Source organism: Diplotaxodon limnothrissa, linkage group LG5, assembly GCF_057381915.1.
Source record: "Diplotaxodon limnothrissa isolate DT_005_m linkage group LG5, D_limnothrissa_male_GT1.1, whole genome shotgun sequence".
Classification (NCBI taxonomy): domain Eukaryota; kingdom Metazoa; phylum Chordata; class Actinopteri; order Cichliformes; family Cichlidae; genus Diplotaxodon; species Diplotaxodon limnothrissa.
The window spans coordinates 18,136,928-18,159,718 of NC_140600.1; the positions used below are offsets into that span (position 1 = coordinate 18,136,928).

Below are 22,791 nucleotides of genomic sequence, written 5' to 3' on the forward strand. Positions count from 1 at the left end.
AAATACCACCACTTTCTTTTCTTACATTCTTATTTTTATTGCACTTAATTTTCCCCCAAAAAAACGATTTACACAGTTAACAATGCCCACAGTGACTGCTTTAAATGGCTGTGCTGTATTTAAGTGATAAAAGTGTGACAGTTCATGATTGTGTCACCTTCCCACTCTGTCATGTAAAACTATTTGAATTGTATCTATATTTAAAAAGTGCCAGCCACACTGTGCCTCCTAACTCTAATTAATGATGCCCATTATTATCCATTGCTGAAATTAAAACACTCATCTAAAATTCATCAATAGCAGCAATAGCAGAAAGATGTTTTTTCCACCATAGATCAACAGCACAGGCCCTTAATTCATTACAAGCTGTGCATTGGCTTCTATGCATTTAGCTACACTGGATTGCCTGTAAAGATTATTTGCATTATTAACTATTCGATATCCTGAAACTTTAAATTCATCACTTTTGCCATCGGGTCATGTACATTTGTCATTTTAATCTATAAACCACAATGTTCCTGCCATCAGAATTAATAACAAAAAAATGACATTGTGATACTTAACTTGATTTTAATATCTGTTTCTTTTTTCCGCATGATTAGTTTAAAATAAAGACATTTAATACCAATCAGAACTTGTTACGGAAAACCACAGGGGGAGAGATAAGCTCAGTTGTGAGCAGTGAGGGATTAAAGTACATTGTTCTCTCGAGTTGTTAAATAACAATCCACTATTAAATAACTGCATTGCATGTGTTCACTCTCTTTAACCAATGCCTTTATCTGCTCTTATCTGATCTTTAAAAGTACAAAAGGGGTGTTGCTGTAGCAAGAGGAGTCGCAGTCTGGATACTGAGCATCAACATGAAGGACTCAGTGAGTTTGAAAGTGAGCCTGCCAGTGTTTGTGTTAGTGTTTGAGGTGATCATCATAGCTCTTTATGCTGTCTTTGTCACTTATGATGACGATACCAACGCAAAGCTGCAAAACAATGAGACCAGCCCCATGGAGAACTCCCTCTATCGCGACTACCCCTACTTTGCTGATGTGCAAGTGATGATCTTCATAGGCTTCGGTTGCCTGCTGGCTTTTTTCAGATTCTACGGCTTTGGCGGGATGGTCTTCAACTTTCTCACAGCTACATTTGCAATCCAGTGGGCAATCCTGATGCAAGGGTTCTTCCAGTTTTACTATGATGGGAAAATTCACCTGGGGGTGATCAACCTGGTGAATGCAGAGTTTGCCTGTGCTGTGGTGCTCATCTCCTTCGGGGCTGTGCTTGGGAAGACCAGTCCCGTTCAGCTACTGGTCATGGCTTCTCTTGAGATTCCTATATTTGCTGTGACAGAGTGGGCTGTACTCCAATACATTAGGATCAATGATGCAGGCGGCACTATTCTTATCCACATATTTGCCTGCTATTTTGGTCTAGGAGTGACATTTATGCTCTATCGGCCAAGTTTGAATGATGGACATGCTAAAGAGATCACTAGTTATCATTCAGATATCCTGTCTGTAATGGGAACCCTGTTCCTCTGGGTATTCTGGCCTTCATTCAACTCTGCGCTTACATTTAAAGGCGATGATCAGCACAGAGCAATACTCCACACCTTCATAGGTCTCTCCTCATCCACTATCACTGCCTTTGCACTCTCTGCACTATTCAATAAGAGAGGCAAGCTCACGATGGCTGATATCCAAAATGTGACTCTAGCAGGCGGTGTGACAGTTGGAGCTTCTGTGGACATGATGATTTCACCTGTAGCTGCATATGCACTGGGCGTCATGGGCTGTACTGCCTGTTTCTTTGGTTACAAGTACCTGACCCCCTTTATGGCTTATCGCATGAGGATCCAAGACCAGTGTGGTATTCACAACCTGCACGGACTGACTGGCATCATATCGGCCACAGCAGGGATCTGCGCCATCCTTCTCGCCACTGAGGAAACCTACGGGCCCAGCATGTACCAGATCTTTTCCCACCGTGCTCCACCCGAAGGAGATCCACAGCTGCTAGAACTGCAGAAGGTGATTCCTGGACTGAAGCCAGGCTTGGGACGCACTGCACGGGAGCAAGCGCTGTACCAGGTTGCGGCTGTCTTTACCACCATCGGAGCCTCTACAGTTGGTGGTCTGCTCACTGGGCTGGTCATGAAGTTTCCCTCCTTGGCATCTCCATCTGATAAGAACTGCTTCAATGATGAGCTTTTCTTTGAGCTGCCATCTGACTTTTCCAGTGTAGAAGCCCCCTTAACCTATGAGGGAAAAGGGCAAATGAACCCCATGGACACCAAAGTCTGAGCTCTTGTACCTTATATTTTTTAACTTGTACTGAACTGTTTCCATAAATCTCACTTAGCATTTGCATACAAAAAAGCAATGGAAAAGTAACAGGCTGAAATATGAACTTTTTTGCAATATAATGTATTTAAAATAAACAGTTTAATAAAACATGATTCATTTTATCATTATTGTCATTTAAAAATGTGTGGAATCCAATTTCTTGCAAAAGGTATATGCTTAAATAAATCATTTGTCAAAATGAAATTAATTTAAACATTTGATTTTTTTTAAAATTTAGAATTAATGTGTGAAGACATATCAACAATAAGCCAGGGCATATTTGACACACATCGTCCCTTTAGAAATAGATATAAAATAATTTGTTAACTCACTGAAGTGTTACAAATACGACAGGAATAAAATAGAAGCCTAAACATGACATTTTCATAACACGACCATGATAGTGGAATCTGTACTAAAATCTGACATAGTTTTACGGTGTCAGATTTAACTCTAGATTGCCTCAAGGATACAAAAGTCCTGTCTATATAACAATCTCACTGTGCTTTACAATCACCAGACCAAAGTATGGCCCATGGTTCAGTCAATGACAACAAGCAACAACGCAGTTTGTGTTGTCATGTCTGCATTACATGCTGTTTCCAGAATTCACCGAACAAATTAGCTTATATGAAAACATAATCTCCTTTAATGGAAATTCATCATCATCATTATCATCAAGGTAACATATGTCATTCAGCATTTTTAACATCACCATCTAGTGCTACTTCATCGTTTTACAAATATTTTCAAATTTCATGTATTTCACATGTTTTGTGATATTTAAAAAATCATCTCTACTTTGAAAAACTATTGTCTGGACAAGTGAAATAGCCTCTATAAAAGCATAAAGAATATATGAGTTTATGTTATCAGCTGGACTTTTGACATCTGGGACTTCTTAATATACATGCATGGTTTATAAGCAAGTTTTGTCACGCTGTTCCGCAACTTTTTATCTGGGCATCATGGGCCTAAGTTGGAAGTGACCAATGTGAAATAATATATCTGCTGCATATAAGGTATCATCTCATTCAAGATAAGACAAGATAACTGAGGATGTAAACAAGCACTTTAAACTTGGCTCTACGAGAAGAGAAGATCATAATATAAAGGTAAAGTGAGTTTCCATGTCCTGCTTTGATTACATGTATGAATGGGTATGCCACTGTTACAAAGGTTAAATACGTCACCAATCTTTTATGAACTGATAGGTTTGACACAATTCTTTATCTAATCATCAACTGTTCTCAAAAGTTGCTATGTGCTCTGATTTTTATCAAGCACACAATGCTGGTGCATGCTTTTATGTTGAGTGGATCACCTTCTTTATGGAAAAAGGGCAGTGTCTCTTGCGGAGGATGGCAACGCTGTTCCGGAGGCCGGCGACGCTGGTCTGGCAGTCGGCCACCTGGCCCCCCCGGCGTCCGTTGTTCCAGGACAGCTCGCATATAGCTCTCGGCCCCAGGTCATGCAGGTGCCACTGACAAGGGGACCAGAGATGACTTTTTAAGTAATGGTTTAAGTATTGCCAGCTTGAAGGCCTGTGGTACATAGCAGATTATTAGAGATAGGTTGATCATATTTCAGAATGAAGCAGTAATTAATGGTAGGGCATCTTTGGGCAATCCTCTGCATGTTTGCTATATCATCCTTTGCTATATCTATTAATCTCTTTTCAGTCTTGCCTCTGCATCTTTGCCTCCAAGACGCTCAACCTTAGTTGTCCCTTTGATATACTCGCTGGCCATTCTGGTCAATCCCAACTGAAATCTTAACACCTTTACCTCCAGCTCTGCTTCATGTCTTTTTGTCAGTGCTCCTGTGTCCAAAAAGTACATTATAGCAGGTCTCACTAGCATCTTGTAAACATTCCTTTTCACACTTGCTGCTATCCTCAAATCGTCCCCTTATCACGAATCATCCCTGATACTTGTCCCCGCCTAGATTTGTTGATATTCTTGGGATCAACTGTCCATGATCTCACCTTTGACTCAAGAATACCTTGGTATACAGAAGAGTTCATAGTCGACTGGCTGAAAAAACAAGTCAAAATCATCACCACTATCACCAATGTGGTGACAGTTATGTCACGTTCCTGGGTCTTTTGACCGAGCATTTTAAGTTTTAGTTTATTTTGAAGTTGACTAGGTCAGCTAAGTTCATTTGTTTATTAGATTCCCCTTGTGTTTACTACCCATGTATTTAAGTTTCCCTCACCCTTTGTTTCATGTTTGCATGTTTTATGTTAGCAAGTTTGTGTTGTCATGTCTGCATTCCATGCTGTTTCCTGTTTTATTGTGAAAGTCCTTGTCCTATGTGCAGTGTGTCTAATGTGTGTGTGAATGGGTGGATGACTGGATATGTAAAGCGCTTTGGGGTCCTTAGGGACTAGTAAAGCGCTATATAAATACAGGCCATTTACCATTTTTGTTTTTGTACCTTTTTATCAGCCTAATTAAACGGCTCACTTTTTGTTCCTATTAAGTTGGTTTCCACACGTTGGTTTGTCTGCACCTGGGTCCACTACTTGCACTCCACACAGTTTGACTTTGCACACTGTGAGAAGTTAATGTGAGGATTTGGTGTTGACATGCTGTGTTTGGGTTTCTCCAAATGTGGCGCTATGCATTAAATATCTAACATTGTTCCACAAGTCTTGTGGTTTGTTCAGATGCAGCTTTGCAAAGCTAAGCAACTTGGCTGCTGCATTGTTTTTATAAACAGGAAGCTTTTACCTGTAGAGTGACATGCAGGTTCTCTGAAGCTTGCACAGTCTGACCGCGTTGTGAGTTTGATGGGATGTCCACTCCTGGGAAGATTATGTTATCACAAACCTGAATGTTCTAGACCAGCACATTTTCATAGCATTTGTTTTTATAGAGGTAGCCCCACTAGCTGATGGTCAGTGAAAACACTACATTTGATGAGCAGCACCTACTTAAAATAAATGGAAGCCGTGAGGCTCACTCTTATGGATGATAATTTTTCAACTGTACTGCAATTACCATTAGCTCTTAGAAACTCTTATCTCAAGCATTGATTGTTCAAAGGGTAAATGCTACCACTGCCTTAAATAAGGCTCTCCGATAAATGCAAAGTACAGACCTAAGTGACCTTTAATCCAAGAAGCCTAATGTCGCAACCAAAGGACTTTAAAGAAATTAAGTGATGGTAACTGATATTAATTCTTGGTTTACACAAAGTAAAATTTCTTTTGCATTTTATTTCTGTGTTGTTGTTGTTTTTATGCTGCTTTAGGTCTTTTCAGTGACCCATTCATTTCACAGGGTTAAACATTGACACAGCAGAAGAAAGTTGTTTTAAAAGAATTCTTACCAAGTTAAAAGCAAAGAGAAGAAAAGGGATTTATTACACAATATTAAATGTGCTATGACTTGAAAAGCAAGTGTCAAAAAACTACTTACTCACTTATTATAAGTGGAATATATTGTTAAGCATACAAAAGCTTGTCTGGAGCACTCTTAGATAATCATTTATTTTATTAGAGCAAATATTACAAAATTAATTACTGTGTCATTTTGTAAAAACAAAAAAACAAAAATAGAGATGTTGTACTTAATTAGCTTTCAAATGCACCATCAAAAAACAGGTCCACCAAAAAATGTCATTGAAATGTTACATAAAATACACATTTTATGTTAAAACTTTCACATTCAGGAGAGCAGTGATTCTCAAACTGTCGGGGAGTTAAAAGAACATGAATTTTCTTTTCTTTTTAATTTAACAAACCCAAAAAGAGTTTGTGAATGCTATTACTCTGAGCTTTATTTAAGTAAAAATCCACTCGGATCCTGTTTATTATTAATAATTGTTTGAAATTGTGGGTCCCGTCCTCTTGTTAGCTAGTTAACTAGTTTGAGAGCCAATGAATCAGAGAAGTGCAGCACTTCTCTACTTCACAACTGCACAGACGCGTTTCCATTTTTCATATAATAATAAACACTGACATCCTGTGGTGACAGATTGGGCCTGAAAAAAAAAACAGCCATTTGAGTCATCTCAGCATCAGCAGCTGTGCACGTCTCAGAGATGGTTGGCATAGCCTTCCTCATTGTCTGCAGAGTCAATGGTTTTTGTTCGCTGAGTTTGCACGGAAGCATACAGATCAGACACGGTGGAGAGGGCGTCCGTGTTACCGTCATCCTCCTTCTCTGACTCCGGTGGCTCCCCTAACTGCATTACATCTGAGTACTGTATCTGCGGACAGCTGTGACCAGCCTGCAGCCTGGGGCCCTTTAAGGTCAGGTTGGCATAGCAGTCGTGGTTTTTGGACTGGAAGAAGAAACAAAAAACAATGTAAACATGATCACACTTCAATGCAATGAACTAGTAAAACTCTCCTTTCTGTCTGTGAAAAGACTTTTAACTAACTAAATTTAATGCTTGCGATGTTTTAATATAAGAAAAAGAAGTGTAATTTCAACAGTACATCTCAATTTTCTTATGTGATAAAGAAATGCTGCTTTAGTAGATGAAAGAAATCTGTGAGTGCAACTCTATGCTTTTAAATTGTAAGAAATACATATGTGCTTTTCCTCATCTTTTTAAAAAAAATTTTGCTGTGGACCCACTGTAAAAAAAAACAACAACAGAAATTTCCTTAGTAGATATTTTAAAATAATAATATTTTTTTCATCGTTTAATCATTTAGCTATTATTTAATTACTTTGGTTTAATTGGTTTATTATCACTGGCACTGGAGAAGCCTTTATTGGCATGAAAAGGTATAAAACTGAGAGTTAAAAATTAAATAACAATTAAAAATAATAAAGCTATGCCCTTCTTCACATTGGGCCAGGCGGCCAGTTTTGAGTCTTTTCTGGGCCAATTCTGAATCCCAGGCCTTATGTTTGACACCCATGGGTTAGTAGGTCTAGACTGACCTATGCTAGAGGACCACTTTTCATGTTCCTACTATTACCTAATCTAATATCATACAGCTGTATTTTACTTTTTCTGGAGAGATATTGTCATGAAGGTTTAATAACCTGTATGAACAGACAGAGAGCCCAAAGTGAAGCCAGAATAAACGATCTCAAACCAAAGAGTTTCAAAGAATCTACCTGTAAGTCTGATCTGACTCTCCGCTGATACTTCCCATTTGAAGAGCTGAGTGATGAGTGAGGGGGATTGTCTTCTGTTAACAAAGTTACGCCTGTGGAGAAATATCATCACGCTATAATCTGATACAAGTGTACTAAAGCATGTGCACAGCCAGACGCACGACCGCTTGCACCTACTTGTTTGCAGGTAGCTTACGTTTCCATAAATAGGATTTTCTTCCATCTGCCTCAAGCTCTGACTAAAATTGGGAACACAGAAAGGAAAACGGAGTTCTTCACATGCAGATCTGTTTTACTGTAATTTGTTAACAATAAAAACCACGCTACACACCTTTGCCGTCTTCTCAGTGGACATCTCCATTTTCCTAATACAAGATAAAGATGAATATATTCACAACTGGATTGTTTTCAGGGGGTTTTGTGTTAATTCCCATAAAATGCTGACTTTAACTTGCATTTGGATTTCTGATGTATTTTTGTTACAGGTAAAATGTAAAAATGTTACATTTAATTAAATCTGGTCAAATCAAATGTATTTGATTGATATGCATTCAGTTTATACAAGCACTTTTTTTTAAATAATTGAGTATTAGAATAAACAACTCTTTGATAATATATTTCAGTTGCATTTTACTCAAACTATAGTGTCATGTTTACTGTGGGTGAAGAATCTTTTTTTTTTTTTTTGAGTGAGGATAGAGTAAATAATGTCATTACCTGAGCCAAATTTTGATACACAACAAAAAATATTCCATGCCAGTGAGATGATCAGCGCTGCACTGAGAACTCCTAAGGTCGCTTGTAATTCCTTAGATAAACAACCCAACTGTGAAGCTAGAAAAAAGAAAAACAAATATGAGTCACTTTAAATTAATAAACTATGTTTGAGCAACACTCACTGACCTCATAGTTAATCTCATGCATGAAGACAGAAAACTGCTATGTATGTTTTTAAAAAATCAAAAGACAGTTTTTTTTACATAGCTGTGTCTTTAACTTTCTGTCCATCCATCCACTGCCTACCATTTACACATGTGCTCATTGTAGAGCTCACAATCAACTTAATGCAATGTGTATGAATTGTGAATTGAATGTGGGAAGAAATGGAAGCACTGTGAGAAAATGACTTAGCTTCACACAGAAATACCCTACTCACAAGGTGAGTGCTGTGCTTCATCACTGCACCACGCAACACAGAAAGCTAATTTTAGCAATTTGGGACGCCTTTTTTTTCCCTCTTTAGTTCACATTTTAAACAGATATTAAATAAGTGACTACTACTGATAATAACAATATTAATGAAGAATAACCATCCATGCATCATGTAAAGTTTTTAAAATATGAATAAACAAAATAAAAATTGTTTTTTTTATATATCTCTTTAAAAAATGCAGAACTAGAGGTACATGCTTGAAAGTGGATTGTTCAAACAATGCTGAAGGAAATTGGGCAATAAAGCAAAATGTGAAAACATGCACAGCATCAGAGTCCTTGAGCAATACATCTACACCAGCACTGAGCAGCAGAAAATGTGGTTTTGCTGAGAAACCTGCATGCATGGATGTGTGATGTGTGCAATGTTTGCTGCAGGAATACAGACCGAGCAAAAGCATCTTGGGCGCATTTCCTACCCCAGAAACCATTTGCAGTGCTTTTTGATATACTATGTTTAACATGTTCCTGAAGCCTCATCGATCTCTAGTGAGTTAAAACATTCAGTCGACACACTGTTGGTTTTTGGTTTGCCACTGAATCACATAAAAAGCCTGACTGTAACTGTAACTCTTAACTGTGTAGCTGTGGTGTGCAATATCTCGTATAACTTTCAGCTGAATTTTGCTCATCTTCACCGTGAACGAAGGAGCACTTTAACGTGTTTGGACTCTGCAGTGGTGGAAATGGGTCCACATTCTGCCCGAGTAATATCTGGTGCATAGGATCTCTGTTACAAATCTAAATAAATAATTTAGCTTTGGTAATGCATCACCTCATTAAAATGAGACACATTCTACGATCTTACACAGTATTGCTTTTTGCCTTTGGGCAAACTGCACCGTCCTAATTAAACTGCTGATGCCTCTGAGCGGCTGATGCCTTGTGTACAGACTCACAGCATTCTGTTTAATCAGAATGCTGTGAGTCTGTACACAACAGACACTTCACTTGTCAGCTGTGAAGGCGTGGGAGAAGCTGTGTATAAAAGAAACCTACCTTTTAGTAAGCTCAGTTTTGGGGGATTTTCTTTGTTTGTTTTTGGTTGCTGTGATCAGTTATTTAAAGCACTATTCACTGATTTAAAAACAAAGTTGGAAACATTTTTATCATCCAGCTCCTGCCCCCTTGGCTGAAGTCCTACTGACTCTAATTTTGGATATGTTTCTCTCTCCGGCAGCATCTCAGGCAGGGGTGGGCGGTTAGTTTTCCCAAGGTGCCACATGAGAAACTGCAACTGCTAGGGAACCAACAAGCTGAACAGTTCTGCGCTATATTAATTACATCTCTTTATAAGCTTATTGGTGTGCCCAGTGTAGTTTAATTCCTGGAATGATCTTTGTCACATTGTGCCAGACAGCATACAGTTTATTTTTCAGCACTTTATTTTTTCAAAACTTTAAAATTACATCTGGAAAGTACTGAGATTCTGTTAAACGTCTGTTAGAGCAATAACAGAAAAGATGGGGAAGTCCCACAAAAGCTGCTAATCAAAATGCAATCTGATATGAAAATCAACCTTTTTTACTCCCTCTAAAGTCAAACCAGTAAAGCTTAATTCAATATAAAAGCAACATAAGAAGCATCACAAGCACTAACACTAACCATCTTTATTTATAAAAACCTGATCTAACTCTAAGGAAAACTCTTGGCTTACATTACTGTGAAATCTAACGATGTTTGTATCTTCATTCAAGACTTACCTTGCTGAGCGGAGCTGCAATTTTCTGCCATGGCAGTGAAGTTTAACCAAGGACAATCCAAACTATACTCTGAAAACAAACGTCTACTAAATCTTTTACACCTGTACTCTGTCTTTGACAAGCAGTTCTACAGAACTCGCTGCATGTTTGTGCTCACGCAGTATGATGTGACACCAGCGTGTTTGCTTTTTTTTCTTAAAGGACTGTTACAGGATGTGTGCTTTTGCAGAAAACCACAAACTTTTTTTAGACTACAAGACAGATCAGGTACCAAGGCTGAAGACCTGCCCTTTCAGTGTTAAGGAATACGACATGAACACGTTTGATTTAAGGGGATATATCCTTTTTACTTTAAATATCCTGAAAAAGACATTTAATTATCTTTGAGGCACTAAATATAATCCTTTAATTATTTCACACAACATCTGGATACTATGTGACAACATATTAAGAATGAGAGCAAATTCTCTCCGTGGAGATAAAAACATTTCTAGTGGGGACAAATATTTGTAACTACTACAGCACAAACTCCAGTGGTTATGATTTTTACACATGTATGCATACAGATAAAAGAATCCATGAAAAGCAGTGATTTGTATATGAAAAATAAATAATAATAAAATGAGATTAAAAAAATAAAAATGCTAACTACGACCTTTAAGAAAGAAAAGTGTTTAATAAGTGCAAACGACTAGGAAATTTAGACATATGAGGTAACAGATGTCAGTGATGGAACTTGGAAGCATCCTGTCAAAGTAATGGATCAAGTCATAAACCAAAATAAATGGTATCTTTGTTGTAATCCTGCAGATGTCTTTATATATCTTTAAAGTCAGTCGTGAGCTGCTGGGTCAAAAATATGCCAGTGGCCATGACAGAAAGTGAGGTTAACCAATTATTCTGGTAACAGTCTGACACATTCAGCACATGGTGGTGTTCACTGATTTAAATTTTTCATGCTGACCTCTTTACTTGGCAACACACACCTTAAATTAGTGGTTCATATTTCATAGCTGCAACATCAGACAACAGGAATTAGAGCAGCAAGAAGGTGTTAATGGATGTGTTTACAAACCAGAGGCCCAGTTTTTTAAGTCACATCCTAGTTTTGGTCACTTTGGGGGTAAAATATGAGTTTTTAGCTCTCTTAGCATCTTATTCTCATATCATCCAGATAAATCTGTTGGTATTTGGCTTTCGGTTTGTTCAAATCACTGTCAGACGTAAGACGAATATTTGCATACATTCTGGGAATTAATTTCACCCGGTTCAGCAATCATTCTTCAGGATTCATTTATAGTGCTGAACTGCAGCTCCTAAATCTTCTGCATACAAACGTGCAGGAGCTGGCAGCCTGCTGATCAGCCCCATGTCAGCAGGCTGAACACTAGTTCAGGATGAGAGGAGCAAATGATAAGACTCTCACGGTCCATTTACTGAAGGAAGCGTGGGTTGAACACGCAGACAGCAGTGCAGTCATTTATTTGCCTTCTTCTGTGTATAAAGTGTCACATTTTGAATATTAAATTAAACCAGATGTGGGAAGGATTGTTCCAATCATCCTTTTGGGCATCTGAGTTATTTTCGGTTTAAACATTGATTCAAAAGTTACTGGTGCTGACATCTGACATGGATGAAAATTCAGTAAAGAGTGGCTCAAGACATTTAGGCTGTCTTAGCTATCCCACCCAACACTGGGTGAGTTATTCTTCTGCAAGGAGTGTGGGCTATAGGTTAAAGCATGTCCACCTTTATACCACTGCACTCAAGCAGATATTTAAAGTCATGGATCTGCTCAACCAGGCAAATCCAAAATGTGAGATCTTTTCATAATTTGTTAAAAGGAATGGCGCAGAAAGAGCTGTTACACTGTTAATTAAATGGACTAACTGAAGCGCTGCTCATCACACTGTATGTATAATATCCTAGCTGTGTTACTCCATCCCGCTGCTTATATTCTCCACCTATAGGATCATTCTAATGCTACAGTGTATTTATTAATAGGAACAAATAAGACGAAGGAAACTAAAACTGACAGTTGTGGGAATGCTTGTGTTATAGTTAGGTACACCGGTCAAAAACACATAAAGCCACATTAACCACAGTGCGTCAGAAACTTTCCGTTGTAAACAACTGCAGAGGTTTTCACTTGTATTAAGAGAGTTTTTGAGATACCACCATGCTATCTGCTATGCAGACATTAATTTATTTATTTTTTTTATCTTCTGGTTTGTCTACCTTTGGCTACCCTCTTGTCACTCAGTGTGGTTTATCAAAGTCAGTCCCAGTGTTAGAAATTGATGTAGAAATCTATGTACATGTCTTGTGCAACACCGCTTCCAAAAAAGTTAGGACCCTGCGAAAAATGTACCGTAAGTAACAACAGAATGCCAACATCTGCAGATCTCATGAACCTATATTACGACAAAACAGAAAACATCAAATGTTTAAACTGATACAATTTCATGAAAAATATTTTCATTTTGAATTTGATGGCAGCAACACATCCCACAAAAGTTAGGACAGGAGCAAGAAAAGGGCGGAAACGTAAATGTTGGGACTAAAGATGGGCAGAGGTTCAACAGTTTGCAGAGAACTGTGTCTACAAAATGTGGAACAGTTTCAAAATAAAGTGCATAAAATGTTCATCATAAAATGAGAAGACTGAATACCTCCTAATCTACAGTCCACAACATCATCAAAAGATTCACATAATCTGGAGACCTCGCAAAGAACAAGGCTGAAAATCAGTAATGCATATTTCAACAAGACAATTTACATTTACATTTATTTACATTTTACACAGGGTCACAACTGTTGTGCAGCCTCATGTGCAACACAGACATGTCACGGTGTAGCCTGTCATATACTGTCATATACATTAAGCTTTTGGATTATATTTAGCCTTAATGCGAATCAAGGGATTTTAATGCCTCACCCACCTCCATTCGTGTGCCCCTGGCCCTTCATAAAAACATGGTGATTCAACTTAATGTTCCTGTTATTAACGTTTTAGATGCTGGTGCAAAATAAAAAGCCCTGAAAACAAACAGCTGTTATACACAGTCTACTTCACATCCACATCCAGCCCAACGACGGTGTTAAAGATGAACGACGTGGCTCCACTTCATCCACGCTACAAAGTTTGTTTGTTTGTTTTTCCTCTAGGTGGCGGTAATGCACCACTAAGCTCTACGCATGCGCCATGAAACATGGAGAAGAAGAAGAACTCCTCTTACCCCGCCCCCTCCTCAGCTCCCGTCCTCTACTCCTCAAACTGCTGATGTGGTACTAACTTCAGCCTCCACCTCTGCAAACATGTTCAACTTCACATCAAAACTTTTGCTGCTTTTTCTCCTGGCCTTCCCCTGCGGTCTGATATCAGTTGGTAAGCATTTATTTATGTATTTATTTCACTTGAAAGCAGGCAGATACATTTGTAGCCTCACTCCGCTGCTGGTCAGAAGTTTTTCGCCTAACATATTGACGTGGCACAGTCACGGGGCGATCCGACAGCTTTCTCCACAGCTGGGTCAGCTGCTAACGTGAATATAAGGCAGGTTTTATTCTTAAACATCTAGAGATATACAATAGTCTGTCGCTTTTGTTGTGAATTAAAGAAAAAGCGGTCTTTTTCTTCGTAAGAAGAAATATATACACGTCACGCAAAGTTTAGTTTCCCTTTGGAGCCACAGAGCAGCTTTTTAATACGAATGTATGAAGTGGCCGAGGATGTAAGAGCAGCTGGAGGCTCCCTCTCTTTTCTGGGACACGTCACCATAGATAAGATGTTCGTACTGTTTGGCTCTGCTGGTTTCTGCCCTGCTGACACACATTCAAGTGTCTTTGCTCCTGTTTCATTGAAATTGGAGGCAAGGTTGCCAGATTTATTACAACCGCTTTTTATTTGATTTTTCCTTGCTTAAGTGTATATTAGATTTTCGCCCACATTTCCATTGCTTTTCTTCTTTAAATAACCATCTATCACTTCATCACGTGACTTGATACAGACATAATCTGACATAAATTGCTATGAAATAAATAAATACTGTCTGTGTGACGATGATGGCCAAATGCAGCACTTTCTTGTCTGTTTTACACACTGAATTAACAAAGATTACAAGCTCAGATTGTCATATGAAAACTGCTAAAACATTTTTCATGTGTGTTAACCAGCATCATTCCCGTAATCCATTCATGTCTTCACTGTGGCTTCTGACTCGCAGGCCACGTTTATGCCGACTCAGACTCGGCCGAGGACATTGTCGAGGACTCAGATGCTGCAGTAGATGAAGAGGAAGATGATGAAGATGTCCTTGTTGAAGAGGATCAGATGCAAACCTCGGTATGTACAGTGATGGCGCAGCACGATTAGGCATACTAGTGGTGGTTTTACAATGTAAAGTTGTGTGTGTCATCAGGAAGGACACGAAGATGACTCCGACGAAGCGGCGGACAAACTGTTAGCTTCTCACCCTGATGCCGACACGACGATCATCTTCACCACGGGAGAAGGTTGGTCTCACTGGTTTTGTTAATAATTGCTAGAAAACTAAAGCAAAAAGCTTAATTAGTTGTTTCATGGTGTAGAAGCCAGTTTTGTGGCCGTGTTAAACACATGGTATCTTCACATTTGTGTTTTTTCTTTTATTCATTATTTACTTCTGGTCATGACACTTTTAGAGTTTCCTGCCAATGAAATTGTGCGGTTCCTGGTGGGTTTCTCCAACAAGGGTAGTCAGGAGTTCACCGTTCAGTCATTGGAGGCCTCCTTTCGTTATCCCCAGGACTTCCAGTTCTTCATCCAAAATGTAAGTGACACAATGTGCCGCATATCCTGCTGTAAAATGTTAATGTAAAAAGTTCATAACTAAAGAGATTTAGCTATGAAATTAAATGTTATTGGCTGCCTTTAAGGCCGCTCATGGTGTACATCTTCCACCTCTAACTACCACATGCACCAGTATATAAAATGTAAGAGGTGAGATGGGGCTGTTTGATATAACGATATATATCGGATGACGATATAAAAACGTCTATCGTTTCATTTTACGCTATCGTTTGTTTCATGGTGTCGCAAAATAAACTGTTTACGGCAATATTTTTTAATCGTTTTGATGGTCACTGTAGTGGGTATATTAATTTCTTAAAGTTCTCTCTTTCTCTTATATTTAATATAACCACACTACTGACAGACAATCGCCTGTTTTTATGCGTTGTCGTTAGCAACAGCAACGGTAAAACCATCGCATGTCCGCTTGTTTATGTTCCACATAAACCTTTCATAATAAAGCTCAACATCCTGTTGAGACTTTTCAAAATAAACTGAATCACGTATTAACGGATGAGGAGCAAAAAGAGCCGCCAGGTGCTAAAAAATAAACCTTAGACTCAAACGTTAGAACAGGCTTTTCCCCGCAGCACGCCGTGTAATAAATGCTCACAAAGAAAACAGCGGCCGTTACAACTTATGTCTAAAAATGTATAGTTTCAATTAAAACACTCAACTCCAGGTACATGACACGCAGCTGGAAACATTTCACACAAGTCGAGCTGCCTGAGATTCACAGAATTTACAGAAAATGTTAAATTTTTGTGATTTATATCGTTATCAGACGATAGATGTCTTATATCGGGATATGAGATTTTGGTCATATCGCACAGCCCTAAGGTGAGAGCATTTGCACTGAGCGCCTCATAACTCTGGAACAACCTGGTTGACATGGTTGGTCACTTTTTTTTAAGTCATGCCTTTAAACCTTTAAACATACTTTTATGGCAAGACTTTCCCTGAGTTTATATCAGGGTTTAGGTTTCTTTGAATTCTCTTTTTATTTCCTATGTTCATTACTTCTGTTTTATTCTCTTGAATGTTGAGAAATGCTGAAAAAATACATATAAACACTCTCTATTCCTTTCATGTCTTAATGAAAAATAAAGTAAAAAAAATGTTAAGGGTGGGATTGTACATCCATCCTTTCTTCCATTTATCCAGTTCAGGATCGTGGCAGGGGCAGGAGTCTATCCCAGCTACCACAGGGCGACAGACTGGTGACCTCTTGGGCCGGTCGCCAGTCTGTTGCAGGGCTAAAACACGCAGACAGCCATTCACACTCACATTCACACCTATGGGCAATTTATAATCCCCAGTTAACCGAACCCCACTAACTCCCACATGTCTTTGGACTGTGGGTGGAGGCCAGAGTACTCTGAGAAAACCCACACAGACTCAGGGAAGAACATGAACTCCACACTGAATTGTGTAACAGAACAACTTAAATATCTGAATGATGCAGAAACATTAAAGTAAAATGATGTTTATTATATTTGTGCACATGCTCTCTTCATTTGTGAATTTCCCATTTCTGGGACTAGCAAAGGCTACTTTGTTTAGCTTTAATGAAACCTCAGAAATGGCAGCACGGTGTTAGAGATCAGCACTGTTGCTTCAAAGCAAGAGGGTTCCAGGTTCCCGGAGCGTTTCGTGTGGTGTTTGCACATTCTCCCCGGATTCTCTCCGGGTACCCCAGCTTTGTCTAAAGACGCTGATGTTAGGTTAACTGAGGAAACCAAACTAGCTCATGTCATACTTTCAGAAAATGATTTCTTAGTGTTTTGTGTGTTTATAGTTCACAGCTTTGCCCCTGAACACTGTCGTCAAACCACAAGCTCAGGCCTCCTTCGAGTACTCCTTCATCCCAGCACAGCCAATGGCCGGTCGCCCATTTGGACTTGTAATCCTGCTCAACTATCAAGACACTGAGGTAAAATAAGTGTTATTGTTTTAAAAGTTTATTTATTTATTGTTTTTACTGAGAGAAGGTGGGAGGGGGTAGAATGTGAAGATATCAGGCAGTAACTGTCAGGAATATTTTTCACAGCACACCTAATGATTATTCATGATTCATGAATATTAAAAGCCTTGAAGAAATCTTCATCAGCACTACATTTTGTTAGCAACTATTTTTTTTTCTCTCTCTCTCCCATAATTTGGATTTCCAGGAGGGTCCTTACTGTCATCATTTCCCCCTGCTGAGCTTTGACTGCTTTTTTCTGCACTATTAACAAATACTGAGTCATTTTAATGACACGTTTTAAAGAGAAGCTCCTAAATTTTGTTTTCCCTGTTTGTCTTTTGACTTCTCTTTTGTAAAAAATAAATTTAGGGCAGCGTGTTCCAGACTGCCGTTTACAACCAGACTGTCACCATCACTGAACGAGAAGAGGGACTGGATGGAGAAACGTAAGCTTTTCTGCTTTTTATTATGTAAAGGCAAAATTGAAAACGCAAATGAAGTGTTTTGTGTCTTTTTAATTCCACTGGAGAAAAAGAAAAATGGAAATGTCCAAAATTGTATTTGTCACGTCGTTTTGGCACATCCGGCTCTCTGCAGCTCTCCCAGAAGATTGCACTACATGTACAAACCTGCAAAAGGAGGTGTGAAATTGTCACAAAGAGACTCGCAGCCAGGATTGTGCTGCTGGTGTAAGACGTGCAAACTGTTGGCAGAAATATTAGTCGAGCTGAAGACGGCGTATTCCTTCTGGGAAAAAAAATCGAACATAAAATTTGCAATCGAGGTTGATAAATGGAGAAATCTGGCTTCTTCTTGTTTTTTGTGCTCTTGTGTATTTGTAACTTGGAGTTTTTGCTTTTATTTGCAGAATGTTTATGTACGTGTTCCTGGCGGGACTGGTATCCCTGCTGCTCTTCGGGATGTACCAGGTCCTGGACTCGAGGACGGTATGTGCTCGTCATCCCTGGCTTTTCTGTTTTTATCTAAGGATATTTTGTCTGCCTATTAGATGAAATGAGGCGCATCTTTGTAAATCAGTGTAAATGTGAAGAAATGTTTCTGGTAAAGTCAGCATGATGGTGAATAAATTGGATTTAACATGACATAATGTGGTCTTTCTACCTTTGTGTGTGTTCTGCAGAAAAAGAGGCTTTCTGTGAAAATAGAAAAGGGCACTGCTGGAATAAATGATGTGGACATCAGCTGGATTCCTCAGGAGACTCTTAATGCCATGAGTAAGTTCATTTTGCCCAGCTGTTATGATTACACTGCTCCACTCACCCTCTGCTTTGTTTTGTTTTCTTACTGTGATTTTGATTTCTGAGTATTTGATCTTTACTTCCTGTGTTTCAGACAAGGCTTCCCCTAAAGCATCCCCCCGGAAACGAACCAAGAGGGCGGCTGGGACAGACCAATAAACGTGCTGGCTTCCCTTTGTCGTTATAATCTTGATCAAACTTTCAGAACACCTCGCAACAATAACTCAGTTCAAATTTACAAAGAATGCAAATGTCTGGAATTCAGTTTTTGAAGCAGATTTTTTTTTATGTTTGAGAATCGGAGCTCGATACAGTCTCAAGGTATTACATGCTGAGAGGATCCTGTGCTCTCATTGGACCATGACCATTTAAACACTAAGAAGACTGAACTGTGGCTCATTTTAAAGGGACTTTTGTATCTGTGTGTGTGTGTGTGTGTGTGTGTGTGTGTGTGTGTGTGTGTGTGTGTGTGTGTGTGAGAGAGAGAAAGAAAGAGATGTAATGGGAAAAATAAGACAATCGGTAATTAAGATTACAAGGGCTGGCTTGAACTGCCTTCTTGAAGAGGGTTGAATTTGAGTTTATTGCCACTCCTTTTTTTTAATTTATTTTTTTTTTATTTTATTTCCGATAATAACAATGAAAATATCACAGTCTTCTCTATCATCAAACCCTTCTCTGCCTTATCTGGTCTCTTGCAAAAAATGCCGGTTTTTTTTTTTGTTTTTTTTTAATTACCACACATGATTCACACATAACGTCCATTAATGATTTTATGTTTTTTAAAGTGGTACAGTGGCAGCTGCAAGTGCAAATGTCGAAACCATGTGTCTCAGTGTCTGTGCAAGTCAATTTTGCCGCCTTACTCCTGAGCAGAGCATTCAGTCAGTGTTAGTGATGCGGTCTGTCACGCTGTATGTCAGTATTTGTGATGCAACGCCTTCTGAAAAACAATAAAAGGCTGTATTTACTCAGATTATCTTTGTGTAATATTAAAAATTTGTTTGATTGTGAAAGTGTGCAGAAAGAAAGAAAAAATCAGGGAAAAGACAAATGCTACATGTTTCCACAGCATTCCACAACATTTCCACATTTTCCCTGTGGAACAAAGTAAATATTTATTTTCCCAACCTCAGATATGTGATTGAGGGAATATGTGTATATATGTGTAAAAGCTGAGATCCTGTGATGACATCCTGTGTGAGGTGTCTAACAAAAGCATAAAAGCACCGGGTGATGAAGCAGGGCCGTGGTTCCTGCTCGGGGAGGTGAGAACTGTCCGGTGCTGAAGGGGGGAAGATGAGCTCAGCGCGCGCCGGGGGGCAGGTAACGTCAGCAGTCGGCCGGAGCAAGGAAAGACTGTGAATACACACCTACCAAGTGTTTATCGGCGCTCAATCACTGATACACATCGACTCACATTAATGATGGGCAGCTAATCACCTCCGTGTGACTCAGAGACGCTTTTTATCTTTTTATTTCGGCGCCTCAGCAGCATCCCGCGCCCTCCGCTCGGCTTGAAATGGGATGATATGGGATTTTTCATGTCGACGAAGATCGGATGGATTGTTGCCTTTGCCACCGGTACGGTATCTCAATCTCAGTCGCTTTATGGTGGGAGCCAGTTGGGATGGTTTGGAACAGAAAGCTGTCTTTTTTTTCTCTTCTTTTAATCTTCCTGCAGCAGAATGTAGGTGCTGTGACCGTAAGCTTATTTATCTCCATCAGTGTTGCATGATGGTTATCAGACCTGTACCAGTGCCAACTGCTTGTAGCGGCGGTAGATAGCCTACTGGGTGTTGTATCTATACTTAGTGTGCAAGCTTTCTTACATGAAACGCTTACCTAAAGACAAAAACTCACGGAATGGTTTCTTCTTCTTTTTTCACTCAACTGTCACTTTTACTAAAATACAGAAATATGCACTTTATAATCAGTACAGTTTATTATTGACAAAGCGAGCTTTGGGCTGCGGTGGTCAGGAATGTTTTCCTTCCACCACATTACATCTGTCTAGAGCAGTTGCTCCAAAACTGTGGGGCTGGACGACCAGGAAGAGCATGAGCCGAATGAATGTGATCTTTTGGTAGGCAAAATAAACAAAAGTTTTCTGATGCTGACCTTTATTTAACTTGGATCCCTTTTTTTTTTCACTCTTAATTATTGATAAGAAATATGGAGTGTGGGGTGGGGTTTTCCAGCTTCTGAAGTGAAAGTTTGACAACCTGTCACATAGTTTTTCTGATCAAATTAAATTATCAAATTAAATAAGAGTGATAGTATTTATTATTATAAATGTAATAGAGAGGTCTTTGCTTAAAGGTTGTATATTCGTAAGTGAAGTCTGAAAGTAGTCTGAAATCTTAAGCCAGACACTTAGCAAGAAAGAAATTTGATTTATGTGCACTTACAGTGGATGCTGATTTGTCTCTCATGGTTATTTGTAGCTTGTCAGTGTACAAAGCATCACAAAAGCGGTAAAGAAAGCTGTCTCCTGTATCTGTTTTTTCAGTAGTTCTGTCCTTAGCGGTGCCAGGAGACTCTGTCGATGTGAAGTGTGAGAACATTTATAAGGACTTCTCCGAATGTGTCCTGGAGCTGGGAGAGAGCATGGACAACTACCAGGAGAACGTGACCAGTGAGAGGGGAGTGGCAGCTGTGTGCAGGTGATAATTACTTTACCGGCGAGTGCACGAGCAGCAGCGAGACATTCCTTGTAGAGTTTTGTGAGCTTGAGCTCTCATCACTCTTTGTGAGTAGAGCTTTCATATGCACTAAGATACAAATGATAACCTCAGCAGAGAGAACAAGAAATGCAGAGAGAAACCAGCTTTCATGGGTCGATTAAGAAACCCATTGGTGCACAAAATTGTCTTTCAGTTCAATTAGGATCAAATAAGGCGTAATTGAGAGCAATAATATAGACATATACAGGATGAAATATTCATCTCATAACAAAATACTGGAGAGAAAGGGAGCAGATGCCACAATCCCAGAGAAGAGGAGACTAGAGAAATGAATGGTGCTGAGACACTGAGCCATTGTGCTAAATAATGTATGACCTCGCTGCAGCAGTAATGAAATTCGGGGGAAGTTCTTTGTCACTGTTACTGCATGCACTCCACAACCCCAACACAGTGCACTGAAGACAAAGATTTACACTCAATCCTTTGGTTGAAAATTGCCCACTTGCAATATCATCTGTGATATTGTTTCACTCTCTCATACAGTTGCCATGGTAATTAAAGCACAGCTTGACTTACTTGCATCCTTCGTAGCCGTGTGAGTGATAGATTTTTGGCAAGCAAATTAATCGGGCACAGCCAGTGCATGTCTGCATGCTGTTGTGGGAATGACTTCCGAGTGAAATGTCAGACACAGTGCTGAACTGATGATCCTTTTATTTGCCACAGCCACTGGGAAGCTTTCCACACTTGTGCGCTCACGGCGCTGTCCGACTGTCAGGAGGAAGTCAGCTCCATCTGGGAGACTCTGAGGCAGGACTCCAGGAAGATACGCTTCCAGGGAAGTCTGTTTGATCTGTGCAGTCCCAGCTCCTCTCCCAGTCTAAGTTCACCTAGCGCTGTCCTCATCTTGCCGCTGATGCTGGCCTTGACTGGGCCCGGCTGGGCTTCTGCATAGATGGAGCAGGGGTTGGGTGAGGAGGACGCCGTATTCGCCGTGCTTCGGTCCTCCAGAGTTTAAACTTAAAGCCAAGGATTTAAGAGCACAAATGTTTCAAAGGATTATTTTGACCTAGAGTCGCTGATGTCTGTGATGAATGAGGTTTGAAATTCTCTCAAATACTCCAGCTTTGGGTGGAGTGGCAGAAAGAATTGCATTATAAACAGATTAAAAGCACACACTCTCGTGGATTTCACATTCAATTTGGTCAGCTCATTCTACTATCAGACACCTGTGGCTCTGGGTTACTAACACTGTACAAGGAGCAGGCACATTGCCGCATATATCTGTACAATGTCGTGCAGTAAAACACAGCTTGCAATAGTTTACCTGTGTGAAAATATAACGTCTAATTTTTGTAGTTTTTAAGCCCAAATAACTTTTTATTCATCGCTCACATTTTTGTATATAAGATAGTTATTGCATCCATGGTGTGTTTTGTGTAAAGTCTGATTTCACCATGCTCCTTAAAGCAATAAGTAAATTAGAAAACTGACCCCACTTTAAGATCTCACCAGTAAATATGAAAGGCATAGCAACCAGTTTTAGCTTAGCTTGTCATTAAATATATATATTTTTCACTTTTGTGTAATTTGAAGAAATGATTTATAAAATGTTTGTGAATGATCTGTGCTGGCAGTTCTGCCCCACCCTCTTATTTCCAGTTTTTAAGCTAACCAGCTGCTGCTTGTAGTACAGACGATGGG

General features: G+C 39.4%; 2 protein-coding genes and 1 pseudogene across 2 annotated transcripts; all 3 read left to right on the forward strand.

Annotated features, from left to right (window-relative positions):
- The first annotated feature begins 863 nt into the window (after positions 1–863).
- On the forward strand, positions 864–2,300 carry LOC146632049 (ammonium transporter Rh type B pseudogene; annotated as a pseudogene).
- An 11,316-nt stretch (positions 2,301–13,616) lies between these two features.
- Positions 13,617–19,368, forward strand: LOC146632050 (translocon-associated protein subunit alpha-like). The gene is made up of 9 exons (XM_085354009.1): positions 13,617–13,732; positions 14,571–14,689; positions 14,766–14,859; positions 15,028–15,155; positions 16,974–17,108; positions 17,511–17,587; positions 18,010–18,088; positions 18,283–18,376; positions 18,495–19,368. Exons 1-9 carry the CDS (start codon positions 13,663–13,665, stop codon positions 18,557–18,559), a joined length of 861 nt encoding a protein of 286 aa, XP_085210135.1. The 5' UTR covers positions 13,617–13,662; the 3' UTR covers positions 18,560–19,368.
- Positions 19,369–19,932: 564 nt separating this feature from the next.
- On the forward strand, positions 19,933–22,042 carry LOC146632051 (neuritin-like). The gene is made up of 3 exons (XM_085354011.1): positions 19,933–19,984; positions 20,913–21,066; positions 21,814–22,042. The coding sequence occupies exons 1-3, from the start codon at positions 19,933–19,935 to the stop codon at positions 22,040–22,042; spliced, it is 435 nt and encodes a 144-aa protein (XP_085210137.1).
- Positions 22,043–22,791: the final 749 nt, after the last annotated feature.